General features: G+C 46.6%; 1 protein-coding gene across 6 annotated transcripts in view; it reads left to right on the top strand.

Annotated features, from left to right (window-relative positions):
- The window catches only part of ANKRD17 (ankyrin repeat domain 17), a 405,562-nt gene that overhangs the window by 195,749 nt on the left and 193,859 nt on the right, over nt 1-15,954 (top strand). For all 6 annotated transcript variants that reach the window (XM_063920096.1, XM_063920092.1, XM_063920091.1 and 3 more), the window contains exons 4-6: nt 2,018-2,165; nt 2,599-2,746; nt 2,963-3,196. In XM_063920096.1, coding sequence (XP_063776166.1) covers nt 2,018-2,165; nt 2,599-2,746; nt 2,963-3,196 — 530 coding nt within the window. The remainder of the gene's footprint in view (nt 1-2,017; nt 2,166-2,598; nt 2,747-2,962; nt 3,197-15,954) is intronic.

Genomic DNA, 15,954 nt, shown 5'->3' on the forward strand with positions numbered 1-15,954 from the left:
TCCGAGAAATAGAATTATCGGTAAGTAAATTCTTATTTTTTAAAAGTACAGCCTGCTTAGACCAGTGGTTCTCAAACTCCGTTACCAGGACCCCAAACCGCTCATGTTTTCAAGGTCACCCAGCTGGTGCATAGATGTATTCATTACTCACTGACACATTTTAAAAGATCCGCTGCACAGATTGAGCTAATTGTTTCACTTGTTATTATGTGAGACCTGGAAAACATGAACTGTGTGGGGCCCTGAGGACAGTTTTGGAACCTTTAGCTTCAACCATCTGACTTGTGAGTTCAGTGACATTCATGTGGTATCCTGCATAGCTAATTAGCCACAGGATGGGAACCGGGTAAAATACCTGATCCTTGGTTAAGTAAGGAAGGCCTTTTACTTCCATATTACAAGAATACCAGTGTTGCAGCTCTTCCATGCAAGATAGAGGTCTATAAATACCCCTTTATAGTGGAATAGTACCATGTGTCAGGAACATGTATGTACATGATTCTCAATTATTTGGTGTGTATGCCTAGTTAGAATCTCATTTACTTGGAAAGCTAGCAGGCCCGTGGTATTCTACAAATTCTTAAACTAGACTTTATTCTTTGCACTTATGTCTACTTTTTCCATCAATATCTTTAGGTTTGTGTAGGGACCAGAGTTAAAATCACATCAAATCTATGTGCATAAACTATGAAGTAAATTGTATACAACATCTGTTAAGACTTTGAAGTCGATCTGTTGGCTCCGGTACCAGAAGACTCTAAAGGTGGGTACACACTGGAAAGATATACCTGCAGATCAATTGATCTGCAGATATATCTGTGGACGGGATCGGGCAGTGTGCTGTGCATACACACTGCCCGATCCTTCGGGGACTGACGTCATGAACTGGCATGCCCGCCCAGTTCAGCTGTCAATCACCGCCGGCCGCCGCAGCATGTGTACGGGCGGTTGGCCGACCGCCGTACACACACAGCGACACGCCAATATATCGTTAGATATATTGGCAGTCGGCTGTGCTGCGGGGCCGACGCGATACGTCTGTGAACGATGGAGTTCAGACATATCGACCGTACACACTGGCCGACGGACCCGCGATATATCGGCTGTTCAAGAGAACGGCCGATATATCGGCCAGTGTGTACGGGCCTTTAGAATAGGGAAATGTATGATAGACACACTTGATTTTCTGAATGAGGATAATTTAATTACAGCAAACATGATTTCAAATCTAGTTCATACTATAATCCCATCACAGTCTGGTCCACAGTCGCTAATAGCGCCCACTTCTTGTATTTAAGGAGTTCTCCATGAGTAAACACACACTTGACTCTGCAGGGAGACTCAAAACAACAGGAAAGATCCCATAGTATGAATCTGTCATAAACTTAAGTCAAAAGCTGCGAGTAATAGTAGCAATACATACCAGAGAGGATGGTGGTCTTAGTATAGTTGACAAATTTACAGTAACAGGAGAGGGCTGTGCCCTGTAGTACTCAGCCCCACTGCTACTTCACTCCATCTCCAATACCTCTGATGTATATAAAACAAAAGGAAAAAGCTCCATTAGTGTGGGACAGTATTCCAAAACAGACAAACATCCACATTAATTAAAATTGGGTAGAATGGACTCTCACTAGTTTATGTCTACAATATAGGGTAGGGCAATGGTATCCAAACAAAATGGGTGTCTCTGGAAAAACAGCATCCACCAGCCAGGTCAAGTCCAATCATCTTGCGGAAGATACCATCCAGGTGTTGAAATGCGTTGGAGAGGAGGAGATTTTGTGTATGATTGGACCTGTTCTAGGCTGGTGGATGCTGTTTTTCCAGGGAACATCTGGTTTTATTGTCCACCTGGGTGGTGGCTGCTGTTTGTTTGCGGAATGTGACACTACTACCCCAGGGGGTCTGTATTTCACATTAATTTGATCCATACTGTAATCCCCACTGCATCTTTTTATTGTTAGTATAGTTTTACTTTAAAGAATAATCCACTTTTTTTCCCCCCCCTTTACAGCCGCAGTTTAGCTGAAGCTTGCTCTGAAGGAGATGTGAACGCTGTAAGGAAATTGTTAATTGAAGGTCGCAGTGTTAATGAGCACACAGAGGAAGGAGAATCCCTCCTTTGCCTTGCCTGTTCTGCTGGATATTATGAACTTGCACAGGTTTGGATAAATCTTTTTCATATAGTTTTAGATTTTTCTATGAGAATAGGTGTACGGTACAGTACAGAGACCTGAGACAGAAACCGTTTCCATTATTTGCAGTTGTATTGTTCTCTAGTACATAGGCACCTTTGTTGAGAAGGATTTCTGTGAATACGTTTTTTCATGGCTATGCAACAGATAATACAACTTGATGCAATAAGGAAATGTTAGGTTGTTGTTGTTAATGCAAAAGTGAAGAAGAAGAATGTCCTGTTTGAAGCACACATGTTAAATAGTCAGAGTGCTGCTGTTTATATGAATTTAAACTTATTTTATAGTTCTCTTTCCACTATGGTAGAATAACACATAATCTGACAGTAAATCTAAGTTTTCTAAATAAAAAAATAAAAAAACTCAAACCCTTTTTTTTCCTCTTTTTTTTCTGCTACAGGTTCTTTTGGCTATGCATGCTAATGTTGAAGATCGAGGTATAAAAGGAGACATTACGCCTTTGATGGCTGCTGCTAATGGGGGACATGTTGAAATTGTGAAGCTGCTACTAGCACACGATGCTGATGTGAACTCCCAGTCATCCACAGGTTGATTTCTTTTGCATGTCTTGTTGTTCTGTGCTTCTGTTTAATATGGACATTATGGTTTTTATTATGTTCTGCTTATTTTTCATTTTTTTGCATTATCTTTTCAGGATTAAAATGTTTTTTTTTTTTGGTATTGAAGTTTTGTGTTTTGCTTTTGCATTTTCTGTTAAGTGTGCTTAACTAAGGAAATCCTGTTTTTTCTTCTCTCATATCCAGGAAACACAGCACTTACGTATGCTTGTGCTGGGGGTTATGTAGATGTTGTAAAGGTGCTGCTGGAATCAGGTGCTAGTATTGAGGACCACAATGAGAATGGTCACACGCCTCTTATGGAGGCAGGGAGTGCTGGACATGTGGAAGTGGCCAGGGTCCTTCTGGAGAATGGAGCAGGAATCAATACTCATTCCAATGAATTTAAAGAGAGTGCACTTACTTTGGCCTGCTATAAAGGTAGTTTTTTTATTTTTATTACGGAGAATTGTGCTAATATATCACTATCCTTGAATGTTTGTTTTAGGTGGTACTTTGAGTATGACCTATGTACTTTATGTACTGTGAGGTTCAGCGAAGACTGTGGATTTGCACTTAAAAGCTGTATTATACCATAGTGTGCTATACATTGGGGTATATGCAATTGCGGTCGAATTGCCCCAAATGTCGAAAAACGGGGCATTTTCGACACAAAAAAATGATTCGACAATGCAATACAGTACTTTTCGCCAAAAAAACGGGCGTTTAAAATTCTACTTTTTGCAGTTAGACAGTAGTTAAATTCGACATGTCTGCAATGGTAAAAATGCGGCTTTTCAACAAAAGTATATTCAATTGAAGAATGTCGATTCGACAACAGTGCTTTTCAACAGTCATTTCGTCAATTTCAGTCCGCTTCATTTTGCTGGCGGGATCTAATAAATTTTTTTAAAACATGGGTTTTTTTTTTTTTGGTTTTTTTTATTGCTAATAGCATATCTATTTATATTAGAAGGGATTATGTACTTGGTTTGTCTATTAGGAGCCACAAGTATTATTTATATATTTTTTAAAAGAATATATATATTTATTTTTTTTACTTTACTGAGATCAGAGCATGTTTTTCAGTGGGAAGGGGTGGGAATGGGTTAAAAATCCTGAAAAAAATGTGTGGGGTCCCCCCTCCTAAGCATAACCAGCCTCGGGCTCTTTGAGCCGGTCCTGGTTGTAAAAATATGGGGGGAAAACTGACAGGGGATCCCCCGTATTTTCACAACCAGCACCGGGCTGTGCGTCCGGTACTAGTGCAAAAAATACGGGGGACAAAAGACGTAGGTGTCCCCCGTATTTTTCACACCAGCATCGGGCTCCACTAGCTGGAGAGATAATGCCACAGCCGGGGGACACTTTTATATCTGTCCCTGCGGCCGTGGCATTAAATCCCCAACTAGTCACCACTAGCCGGGGTACCCTGGAGGAGTGGAGACCCCTTAAATCAAGGCCCCCCCCCCCCCCCCCTCCAGCCACCCAAGGGCCAGGGGTGAAGCCCGAGGCTGTCGTCCCCCCCCCCCCCCCCCCCCTTAATGTGAAATTAAGTGCTAAGGTAAATTTATTGCACAAAAGATTAGAGAACAGACAGTGAATCTACACATGTCTGTCCCTGTGTTGCAGAGACCTTCAGAGTCTCAAAACGCTCATTATCCAAAATAATAGACACTGATATCGACACAGAGTCTGACTCCAGTGTCGACTACGATAATGAAAAGTACAGCCAAAACTGGCAGCAAAGTATTCAATATATGATTATTGTAATAAAAGATGTTTTGCATATCACTGATGACTCATCTGTCCCTGACACGAGGGTACCCATGTTTAAGGGGAAGAAAGCTGAGGTAAATTTCCCTGTTCTCATAAAGAAAAAGAGTGGGAATCTCCAGACAAGAGACTGCAGATTCCCACAAAGAATTCTCAGGGAGTATCCTTTCCCTACTAGGGCCAGGATACGATGGGAATCTTCCCCTAGGGTGGACAAAGCTTTGTCACGTTTACCGAAAAGGTAGCGCTGACTTAACAGCTATCCTCAGGGATCCTGCAGATAGCATGCAGTAAAAGTACTTTGAAGTCCATTTACACACATTCTGGTACACTACTCAGACCGGCGATTGTGTCGGCATGGGTTTATAGCGCTGTAGCAGCGTGGACAGATACCTTATCAGCGGAGATTGAAACCCTAGATAAGGATACCATGTTATTGACCCTAGTATATATGTGTGTGTATATATATATATATATATAAAACACATGCCCAAAGAGACATTAGTCTACTGCAGTGTTTCCCAACCGCTGTCCTCAAGGCACACTAACAGTCCTGGTTTTAGTGATATCCAGGCTTGAACACAGGTGACTAAATTAGTACCTCAGTTATTTTGATTTAACCATCTGTGCTGAAGCCTGGATATCACTAAAACCTGCACTGTTGGTGTGCCTTGAGGACCGCGGTTGGGAATGCCTGGTCTACTGGGTTCTAGAGTCAACGCTATGTCGATTTCTGCTAGATGTGTCGTTGGGAACATGCAATGGACAGGTGATGCCGACTAAAAGCGGCATATGGAAGGTTTACCTTACAAGGCTGAGGAATTGTGTGGAGAAGGGCTCTCGGACCTGTTCTCCACAGCTATAGCTGGTAATTCTGATCTTTTGCCTTATATTCCCCCACAGCCTAAGAAAGCACGACATTATCAAATGCAGTCCTTTCGGGCGCAGAATAACAAGAAAGTACGAGGAGCGTCCTTTCTTACCAGAGGTAAGGGCACAGGGCACAGCTAGTTCCCAGGAACAGAAGTCCTCCCCGGCCTCTACTACATCCACCGCATGACGCTGGAGCTCCGCTAAGGGAGTCCGTCCCAGTGGGAGCACGTATTCGACTCTTCAGCCACATCTGAGTTCACTCACTGGTGGATCCCGGGGCAATAAAAATTGTTTCTCAGGGTTACAAGCTGGAATTCGAAAGGTGCCTCCTCGCCGGTTTTTCCTTATCGGACCTACCGGCTTCTCCCCCAGAAAGGGAGATAATATTAAATACAATTCACACATTGTATCTCCAACAGGTGGTGCTCAAGGTTCCCCTCCTGCAACAAGGAAGGCGATATAACTCAACCTTGGCTGTAGTTCCGAAACCGTACGGTTCGGTCAGACCTATTTCTCTATCGTCCTTGTGGATGCTGGGGTTCCTGAAAGGACCATGGGGGGGAACAGCGGCTCCGCAGGAGACAGGGCACAAAAAGTAAAGCTTTCCGATCAGGTGGTGTGCACTGGCTCCTCCCCCTATGACCCTCCTCCAGACTCCAGTTAGATTTTTGTGCCCGGCCGAGAAGGGTGCAATCTAGGTGGCTCTCCTAAAGAGCTGCTTAGAGAAAGTTTAGCTTAGGTTTTTTATTTTACAGTGAGTCCTGCTGGCAACAGGATCACTGCAACGAGGGACTTAGGGGAGAAGGAGTGAACTCACCTGCGTGCAGGATGGATTGGCTTCTTGGCTACTGGACATCAGCTCCAGAGGGACGATCACAGGTACAGCCTGGATGGTCACCGGAGCCGCGCCGCCGGCCCCCTTGCAGATGCTGAAGTAAGAAGAGGTCCAGAATCGGCGGCTGAAGACTCCTGCAGTCTTCTAAAGGTAGCGCACAGCACTGCAGCTGTGCGCCATTTTCCTCTCAGCACACTTCACACGGCAGTCACTGAGGGTGCAGGGCGCTGGGAGGGGGGCGCCCTGGGAGGCAAATGAAAACCTTTTTTGGCGAAAAATACCTCACATATAGCCCCCAGAGGCTATATGGAGATATTTAACCCCTGCCAAGATTCACTAAATAGCGGGAGACGAGCCCACCGAAAAAGGGGCGGGGCCTATCTCCTCAGCACACAGCGCCATTTTCTCTCACAGAAAGCCTGGAGAGAAGGCTCCCAGGCTCTCCCCTGCACTGCACTACAGAAACAGGGTTAAAACAGAGAGGGGGGGCACTGATTTTGGCGATATTGAGATATATATATAAAGATGCTATAAGGGAAAACACTTATATAAGGTTGTCCCTATATAATTATAGCGTTTTGGTGTGTGCTGGCAAACTCTCCCTCTGTCTCCCCAAAGGGCTAGTGTGGGTCCTGTCCTCTGTCAGAGCATTCCCGGTGTGTGTGCTGTGTGTCGGTACGTGTGTGTCGACATGTATGAGGACGATGTTGGTGAGGAGGCGGAGAAATTGCCTGTAATGGTGATGTCACTCTCTAGGGAGTCGACACCGGAATGGATGGCTTATTTAGGGAATTACGTGAGAATGTCAACACGCTGCAAGGTCGGTTGACGACGTGAGACGGCCGACAAACTATTAGTACCGGTCCAGGCGTCTCAGAAACACCGTCAGGGGCGTTAAAAACGCCCATTTACCTCAGTCGGTCGACACAGACACAGACACGGACACTGAATCCAGTGTCGACGGTGAATAAACAAACGTATTTCTCATTAGGGCCACACGTTAAGGGCAATGAAGGAGGTGTTGCATATTTCTGATACTACAAGTACCACAAAAAAGGGTATTATGTGGGAGTGAAAAAACTACCTGTAGTTTTTCCTGAATCAGATAAAATAAAATGAAGTGTGTGATGATGCGTGGGGTTACCCCGATAGCAAATATTGGCGTTATACCCTTTCCCGCCAGAAATTAGGGCGCGTTGGGAAACACCCCTTAGGGTGATAAGGCGCTCACACGCTTATCAAGTGGCGTTACCGTCTCCAGATACGGCCGCCCTCAAGGAGCCAGCTGATAGGAAGCTGGAAAGATATCCTAAAAAGTATATACACACATACGGTGGTTATACTGCGACCAGCGATCGCCATCAGCCTGGAGATGCAGTGCTGGGTTGGCTTGGTCGGATTCCCTGACTGAAAATATTTTATTCATATAGAGCATTTAATAGGATGCATTCTATATATATGTACGTGAGATGCACAGAGGGATATTTGCTCTCTGGCATCAAGATAAGTACGTTGTCCATATCACCCAGAAGATGTCATGGACACGACAGTGGTCAGGTGATACAGATCCCATACGGCACATGGAAGTATTGCCGTATAAAGGGAAGGAGTTAGTTGGGGTCGGTCCATCGGACCTGGGGACCACGGCAACAGCTGGGAAATCCAACCTTTTTACCCCAAGTTACATCTCAGCTGAAAAAGACACCGTCTTTTCAGCCTCAATCCTTCCTTTCCCATGAGGGCATGCAGGCAAAAGGCCAGTCATATCTGCCCAGACATAGAGGTAAGGGAAGTAGACTGCAGCAGGCAGCCCCTTCCCAGGAAAAGAAGCCCTCCACCGCGTCTGCCAAGTCCTCAGCATGACGCTGGGGCCGTGCAAGCGGACTCAAGGTGGGGGGGTAGTCTCAAGAGTCTCAGCGCGCAGTGGGATCACTCGCAGGTTGACCCCTAGATAGTACAAGTATTATCCCAGGGGTACAGATTGGAGAGTCGAGACATCTTCTCCTCGCAGGTTTCTGAAGTCTGCTTTACCAACGGCTCCCTCCGACAGGGAGGCAGCATTGGAAATAATTCACAAGCTGTATATCCAGCAGGTGATAATCAAAGTACCCCTCCTACAACAAGGAAAAGGGTATTATTTTTCCACACTATATTGTGGTACTGAAGCCAGACGGCTTGGTGAGACATAGTCTAAACTGAAATCTTTGAACACTTACATAAAAGGTTCAAATCGAGATGGAGTCACTCAGAGCAGTGATAGCGAACCGGAAAAAAGGGGACTATATGGTGTCCCTGGACATCAAGGATTACCTCCATGTCCAAATTTGCCCTTCTCAACAAGGGTACCTCTGGTTCGTGGTACAGAACTGTCAATATCAGTTTCAGACGATGCCGTTTGAATTATCCACGGCACCCCGGGCCTTTTACCAAGGTAATGGCCGAAAAGATGTTTCTTCAAAGAAAAAAGGCATCTAAATTATCCCTTACTTGGACGATATCCTGAAAAGGGCAAGTTCCAGAGAACAGTTGGAGGTCGGAAGAGCACTATCTAAAGTAGTTCTACGACCGCACGACTGGATTCTAAATATTCCAAGAATCGCAGCTGTTTTCCGACGATACGTCTGCTGTTCCTAGGAATGATTCTGGGCATAGTCCAGAAAAAGGTGTTCCTCCGGGAGGAAAAAGCCAAGGAGTTATTCGACCTAGTCAGAAACCTCCTAAAACCAGGCCAAGTATCAGTGCATCAATGCACAGGAGTCCTGGGAAAAATGGTGGCTTCTTACGAAGCGATTCCATTCGGCAGATCTCAGGGGATTTGCTGGACGAATGGTCCGGATCGCATTTTCAGATGCATCAGCGGATAATCCTGTCTCCAAGGACAAGGGTGTCTCTTCTGTGGGGGCTGCAGAGTGCTCATCTTTTAGAGGGCAGCACACTCAGCATTCAGGACTGTGTTCTGGGGACCACGGATACCAGCCTGAGAGGCTGGGGAGTAGTCACACAGGGAAAAAATTTCCAAGGAAGTGTGGTCAAGTCTGGAGACTTCTCTCCACATGAATATACTGGAGCTAAGGGCAATTTACAATGCTCTGAGCCTAGGAAGACTCCTGCTTCAAAGTCAACCGGTGCTGATCCAGTAGGACATCATCATGGCGGTCGCCCACGTTATCAGACGGGGCGACACAAGAAGCAGGAGGGCAATGACAGCAAGGATTCTTCGCTGGGCGGAAAATCATGTGATAACACTGTCAGCAGTGTTCATTCCGGGAGTGGGCAACTGGGAAGATTTCCTCAGCATAAATGAATTCCACCCGGAAAAGTGGAAACTTAATCTGGAAGTTTCCACATGATTGTAAACCGTTGGGAAAGACCAAAGGTGGTTATGATGGCGTCCCACCTGAAGCGCCAGGTCAAGAGACACTCAGGCAATAGCTGGGACGCTCTGGTAACACCGTCGGTGTACCAGTCGGTGTATGTGTTCCATCCTCTGCTTTTCATACCCAATGTATTGAAAATGATAGGAAGGAGAGGAGTAAGAACTATACTCGTGGCTCCGGTTTGGCCAAGAAGGACTTGGTTCCCGGAACTTCAAGAGATACTAAGAAGGGTCTTGATTCGGCAAGAACCGTGTCTGTTCCGGGACTTACCGCAGCTGCGTTGACGCCAAGGCGGGTGAACGCCGGATCCTAAGGGAAAGAGGCATTCCGGAAGAGGTCATCCCTACCCTGGTCAGAGCCAGGAAGGAGGTGACCGCACAACATTATCACCACTTAGGTGAAAATATGTGCCAGGGTGTGAGTCCAGGAAGGCTCCACGGAAGAATTTCAACTAGGTTAATTTCTACATTTCCTGCAAACAGGAGTGTCTATGGGTCTCAAATTGGGTCCATTAAGGTTCAAATTTCGGCCTGTTGATTTTCTTCCAGAAAGAAATTGGCTTCAGTTCCTGAAGTCCAGAAGTTGTTAAGGGAGTACTGCATATACAGCCCCTTTGATGTCTCCAGTGGCACTGGGCGATCTCAACGTAGTTTTGGGATTCCTAAAAAATCACATTGGTTTAAACAACTCAAATCTGTGGATTTGATATATCTCACATGGAAAATGACCATGCTGTTGGTCCTGGCCTCGGCCAGGCGAGTGTCAGAATTGGCGGCTTTATCTCACAAAGCCATATCTGATTGTCCATTCGGACAGAGCAAAGCTGCGGACTCGTCCCCAGTTTCTCCTTAAGGTGGTGTCAGCGTTTCACCTGAACCAGCTTATTGTGGTACCTGCGGCTACTAGGGACTTGGAGGACTCCAAGTTGCTGGATGTTATCAGGGCCCTGAAAATATAGTTTCCAGGTTGGCTGGAGTCAGGAAATCTGACTTGCTGTTTATCCTGTATGCACCCAACAATGCTGGGTGCTTCTGCTTCTAAGCAGTCGATTGCTCGTGGGATTGGTAGCACAATTCAACTTGCACATTCTGTGGCAGGCCTGCCACAGTCTAAATCTGTTAAGGCCCATTCCACAAGGAAGGTGGGCTCATCTTGGGCGGCTGCCCGAGGGGTCTCGGCATTACAACTTTGCCGAGCAGCTACGTGGTCGGGGGAGAACACGTTTGTAAAATTCTACAAATTTGATACCCTGGCAAAAGAGGACCTGGAGTTCTCTCATTCGGTGCTGCAGAGTCATCCGCACTCTCCCGCCCGTTTGGGAGCTTTGGTATAATCCCCATGGTCCTTTCAGGAACCCCAGCATCCACAAGGACGATAGAGAAAATAAGAATTTACTTACCGATAATTCTATTTCTCGGAGTCCGTAGTGGATGCTGGGCGCCCATCCCAAGTGCGGATTATCTGCAATACTTGTACATAGTTATTGCTAACTAAATCGGGTTATTGTTGTTGTGAGCCATCTTTTCAGAGGCTCCGCTGTTATCATACTGTTAACTGGGTTCAGATCACAGGTTGTACAGTGTGATTGGTGTGGCTGGTATGAGTCTTACCCGGGATTCAAAATTCCTCCCTTATTGTGTACGCTCGTCCGGGCACAGTACCTAACTGGAGTCTGGAGGAGGGTCATAGGGGGAGGAGCCAGTGCACACCACCTGATCGGAAAGCTTTACTTTTTGTGCCCTGTCTCCTGCGGAGCCGCTATTCCCCATGGTCCTTTCAGGAACCCCAGCATCCACTACGGACTCCGAGAAATAGAATTATCGGTAAGTAAATTCTTATTTTTAAAATTAAAATCTCTGAACCTATATGGGAAAAGGTTCAAATTTAAAGTGGAATCGCCCAGAGCGATCATCGCCAGCCTGGAAGGGGTGGATTTGATGGTGTATCTAGACATAAAGGCTGCATACCTTCATGTTCCCATTTATCCACCCCATCAGGCGTACCTGACAATTGCGGTACAGGATTGTCATTACCAATTTCAGGGTAATTGGCGGAAATAATGGTGCTCCTACGCAAGCAAGGAGTCAGTTATCCCATACTTGGACGATCTCCTAATAAGGGCGAGATCAAAAGAGCAGTTGTTCAACAGCTGTCACTTTCGCTGAAGGTGTCACAGCAACACGGCTGGATTCTCAATTTCCCGAGGTCACAGTTGGTTCCTATAACTCGTCTGTCCTCCTTGGGTATGATTCTGGATACAGACCAGAAATGAGTTTACCTTCAGATAGAGAAGGCCCAGGAACTCATGACTCTAGTCAGGGACCTATTAAAACCAAGACAGGTGTCAGTGCATCACTGCACTCGAGTCCTGGCAAATACATTCCCTTAGGCAGGTTCCATGCGAGGACTACAAATGGGACCTACTGGACAAGTGGTCCGGGTCACATCTACAGATTCATCAGTTGATCACCCTATCCCCCAGGGCCAGGGTATCTCTCCTGTGGTGGCTGCAGAGTGCTCACCTTCTAGATGGCCGCAGATTCGGCATTCAGGACTGGATCCTGGTGACCACGGACGCAAGCCTCCGAGGCTGGGGAGCAGTCACACAGGGAAGAAATTTCCAAGGTATTTTGGTCAAGTCAAGAGACTTGTCTTCACATCAACATATTGGAACTAAGGGCCGTATACAACGCCCTACGTCAAGCGGAGACCTTTCTTCGCGACCAACCAGTTCTGATCCAGTCAGACAACGTCACCGCAGTAGCTCATGTAAACCGCCAAGGCGGCACAAGGAGCAGAGTGGCGATGGCGGAAGCCACCAGAATTCTTCGCTGGCGGAGAATCATGTAAGAGCACTGTCAACAGTGTTCATTCCGGAAGTGAACAACTGGGAAGCAGAATTCCTCACCAGACATTCGTCCTGGAGAGTGGAGACTTCATCAGGAAGTCTTCGCACAGATTGCAGTTCGGTGGGGACTGCCACAGATAGACATGATGGCGTCCCGCCTCAACAAAAAGCTGCAGAGTTATTGCACCTGGTCAAGAGACCCTCAGGCAGTAGCGGTAGACGCCCTAGTGACACCGTGGGTGTTCCAGTCAGTCTATGTATTTCCTCCTCCTTCCTCTCATATCCAAGGGTTGAGAATAATAAGAAAAAGGAGGAGTGAGAACAATCCTCATTGTTCCAGATTGGCCACGAAGGATCTGGTGTCCGGATCTGCAGGAAATGCTTACAGAAGATCCGTGGCCTCTTCCTCTAAGGCAGGACCTGTTGCAACAGGGCCCATGTCTGTTCCAAGACTTACCGCTGCTGCGTTTGACGGCATGGCGGTTGAACGCCGGATCGTAGCGGAAAAAGGCATTCCGGATGAGGTCATTCCTACGCTGATAAAGGCTAGGAAGGACGTGACATCTAAACATTATCACCGTATATGGCGAAAATATGTTTCTTGGTGTGAGGCCAGGAATGCTCCTACGGAAGAATTCCATCTGGGCCGGTTCCTTCACTTCCTACAAACTGGAGTGAATTTGGGCCTAAAACTTAGGCTCCATTAAGGTTCAGATTTCGGTCCTATCCATTTTCTTTCAAAAAGAATTGGCTTCTCTCCCAGAAGTTCAGACTTTTGAGAAGGGAGTGCTGCATTTTCGGCCTCCTTTTGTACCTCTGGTGGAGCCCTGGGACCTTAACGTGGTGTTAAGTTTCCTTAAGTCACACTGGTTTGAACCACCTAAAACGGTAGAGTTAAAATATCTCACTTGGAAGGTGGTCATGTTATTAGCCTTGGCTTCGGCTAGGCAAGTGTCGGAATTGGCGGCTTTGTCTCATAAAAGCCCCTATCTGGTTTTCCATGTCGATAGACACGTCCTCAATTCCTGCCTAAGGTGGTATCATCCTTTCATATGAACCAGCCTATTGTGGTGCCTGTGGCTACGCGTGACTTGGAGGACTCCAAGTCCCTGGATGTGGTCAGGGCTTAGAAAATTTACGTAGCCATAACGGCTAGAGTCAGAAAAACAGAATAACTGTTTGACCTGTATGCTGCCAACAAGCTTGGCGCTCCTGCTTCAAAGCAGACTATTGCCCGCTGGATTTGTAACACCATTCAGCAGGCTCATTCTACGGCAGGATTGCCGTTGCCTAAATCGGTTAGGACCCGTTCCACTAGGAAGGTGGGCTCTTTTTGGGCGGCTGCCCGAGGGGTCTCGGCATTACAGCTTTGCCGAGCTGCTACTTGGTCGGGGTCAAACACCTTTGCAAAGTTCTATAAGTTTGATATCCTGGCTGAGGAGGACCTCCTGTTTGCTCAATCGGTGCTGCAGAGTCATCCGCGCACTCCCGCCCGTTTGGGAGCTTTGGTATAATCCCCATGGTCCTTACGGAGTCCCCAGCATCCTCTAGGACGTTAGAGAAAATAGGATTTTCCTTACTGGTAAATCTATTTCTCGTAGTCCGTAGAGGATGCCGGGCGCCCGTCCCAAGTGCGGACTTCTTCTGCAAGACTTGTATATAGTTATTGCTTACATAAGGGTTATGTTATAGTTGGTCGGTCTTGAACCGAGGCTATGCTACTTGTTCATACTGTTAACTGGGTAGTTTATCACAAGTTATACGGTGTGATTGGTGTGGCTGGTATGAATCTCGCCCTTAGTTTACATAAATCCTTTCATCGTACTCTTCATATCCTCTGGGCACAGTTTCTCTAACTGAGGTCTGGAGGAAGGACATAGAGGGAGGAGCCAGTGCACACCCAGAATCCAAAGCTTTCTTAAAGTGCCCTATCTCCTGCAGAGCCCGTCTATTCCCCATGGTCCTTACGGAGTCCCCAGCATGCTCTACGGACTACGAGAAATAGATTTACCGGTAAGTTAAATCCTATTTTTTTTTCGGTATCATGTTTGGGCAACAGCTTACCTGCACCGTTGGAGTTAGTGGGTGGAGGGCGCGGTCACCGGCCTTGCAAGGTATCAGAGCCGCTTCCCCTCCTGCGAGGTTGTTTGTTCAGCAGAGCACTGCGCCTTTGCTGGGGCAATCGCAGCACGCCACACACCCCTAACATATGCCTGAAGGTGATGTCTATGGTGAGTAGCTACGTCAGAGCGGGACAAGAGGTATTTTGGCGCCTTCCTCTGCTTACTGCAGCAGCAGCAAACACACACAGCTCTTCCTGACTCACAAACGCTGGAAAACTGGTACAGGGTGTAGGAAAGGGGGAGAGCTGCTATTGTACACAATCTATGTCCTACACAGAACAGAAATCATTAGTGTTTCACTGTGTTATAGTTAGCTGACATCCTCACTGGGGCTGTACAGCAGGGGTGTGCTGGTGTCTCTCTCTCTGTGTGTCACCCCTCTCATACAGGGCAGGCTTGATCAGTATTACTGTCTGTGTGTATGTAATTGTGATTACTGCAAACATGGGTAAACACACCGATTCGGTTTCATGTGAACAATGCAGCCAATCTTCACAACTCAGTGAGGGGGCTGTAGGAAAGGGTCCAGAGCCCTCCTGGTTAGACTATGATGTCCTGTCTTTGCAAAAATTGTTCAATGCTCTTTGCAGACAGGCATCTTTCCTGGACCCCTAAAGGAAGCAATTGTTAGACCACTTCTTAAAAAACCTAATTTAGATCCCGACTGCATGACCAACTACAGACCGGTATCAAACCTTCCTTTCCTAGGAAAGGTTATTGAGAAAGTGGTTGCAAATCAACTGGAAACCCGCCTGACAACCCATGATATTTATGATCCATTTCAATCAGGATTCAGGAGAAGACATAGCACTGAAACAGCCCTGGTGTGTGTGTGTTAAATGATCTTCTGATGGCAAAAGACAGAGGTGACTGTTCAATATTAATCCTTCTGGATCTCTCAGCAGCATTTGATACCGTGGACCATGGGCTTCTGATTGAGCGACTGATACATTTCTGTGGTCTGGATGGCACAGTCCTAAGCTGGTTCAAATCATTTCTCACAGGCAGGTCACAGAGTATCATCTGGATTATACTCATCACCACCAGTGCCATTGCCATGTGGTGTCCCACAAGGTTCTATACTATCGCCCATGCTTTTTGCAGTATACATGCTCCCATTGGGCGAAATAATCAGGCGCCATGGCTTGGTCTACCACTGCTATGCAGATGATACACAACTGTACTTGTCCTTTGCTCCGGGCACTGATAACCCAATAGCAACCCTAAATGGCTGTCTAGCTGAACTACAGGAGTGGCTGAGCGCCAGTTGGCTGCGACTGAACCCGGATAAAACAGAGGTCCTTATGATACGACCGCAACATCAAAGGACAAGACTGCAGCATAGCCAACCAACTGGACTTACACTC

Source organism: Pseudophryne corroboree, chromosome 1 (assembly GCF_028390025.1).
Source record: "Pseudophryne corroboree isolate aPseCor3 chromosome 1, aPseCor3.hap2, whole genome shotgun sequence".
In the NCBI taxonomy this organism is placed as follows: Eukaryota; Metazoa; Chordata; class Amphibia; order Anura; family Myobatrachidae; genus Pseudophryne; species Pseudophryne corroboree.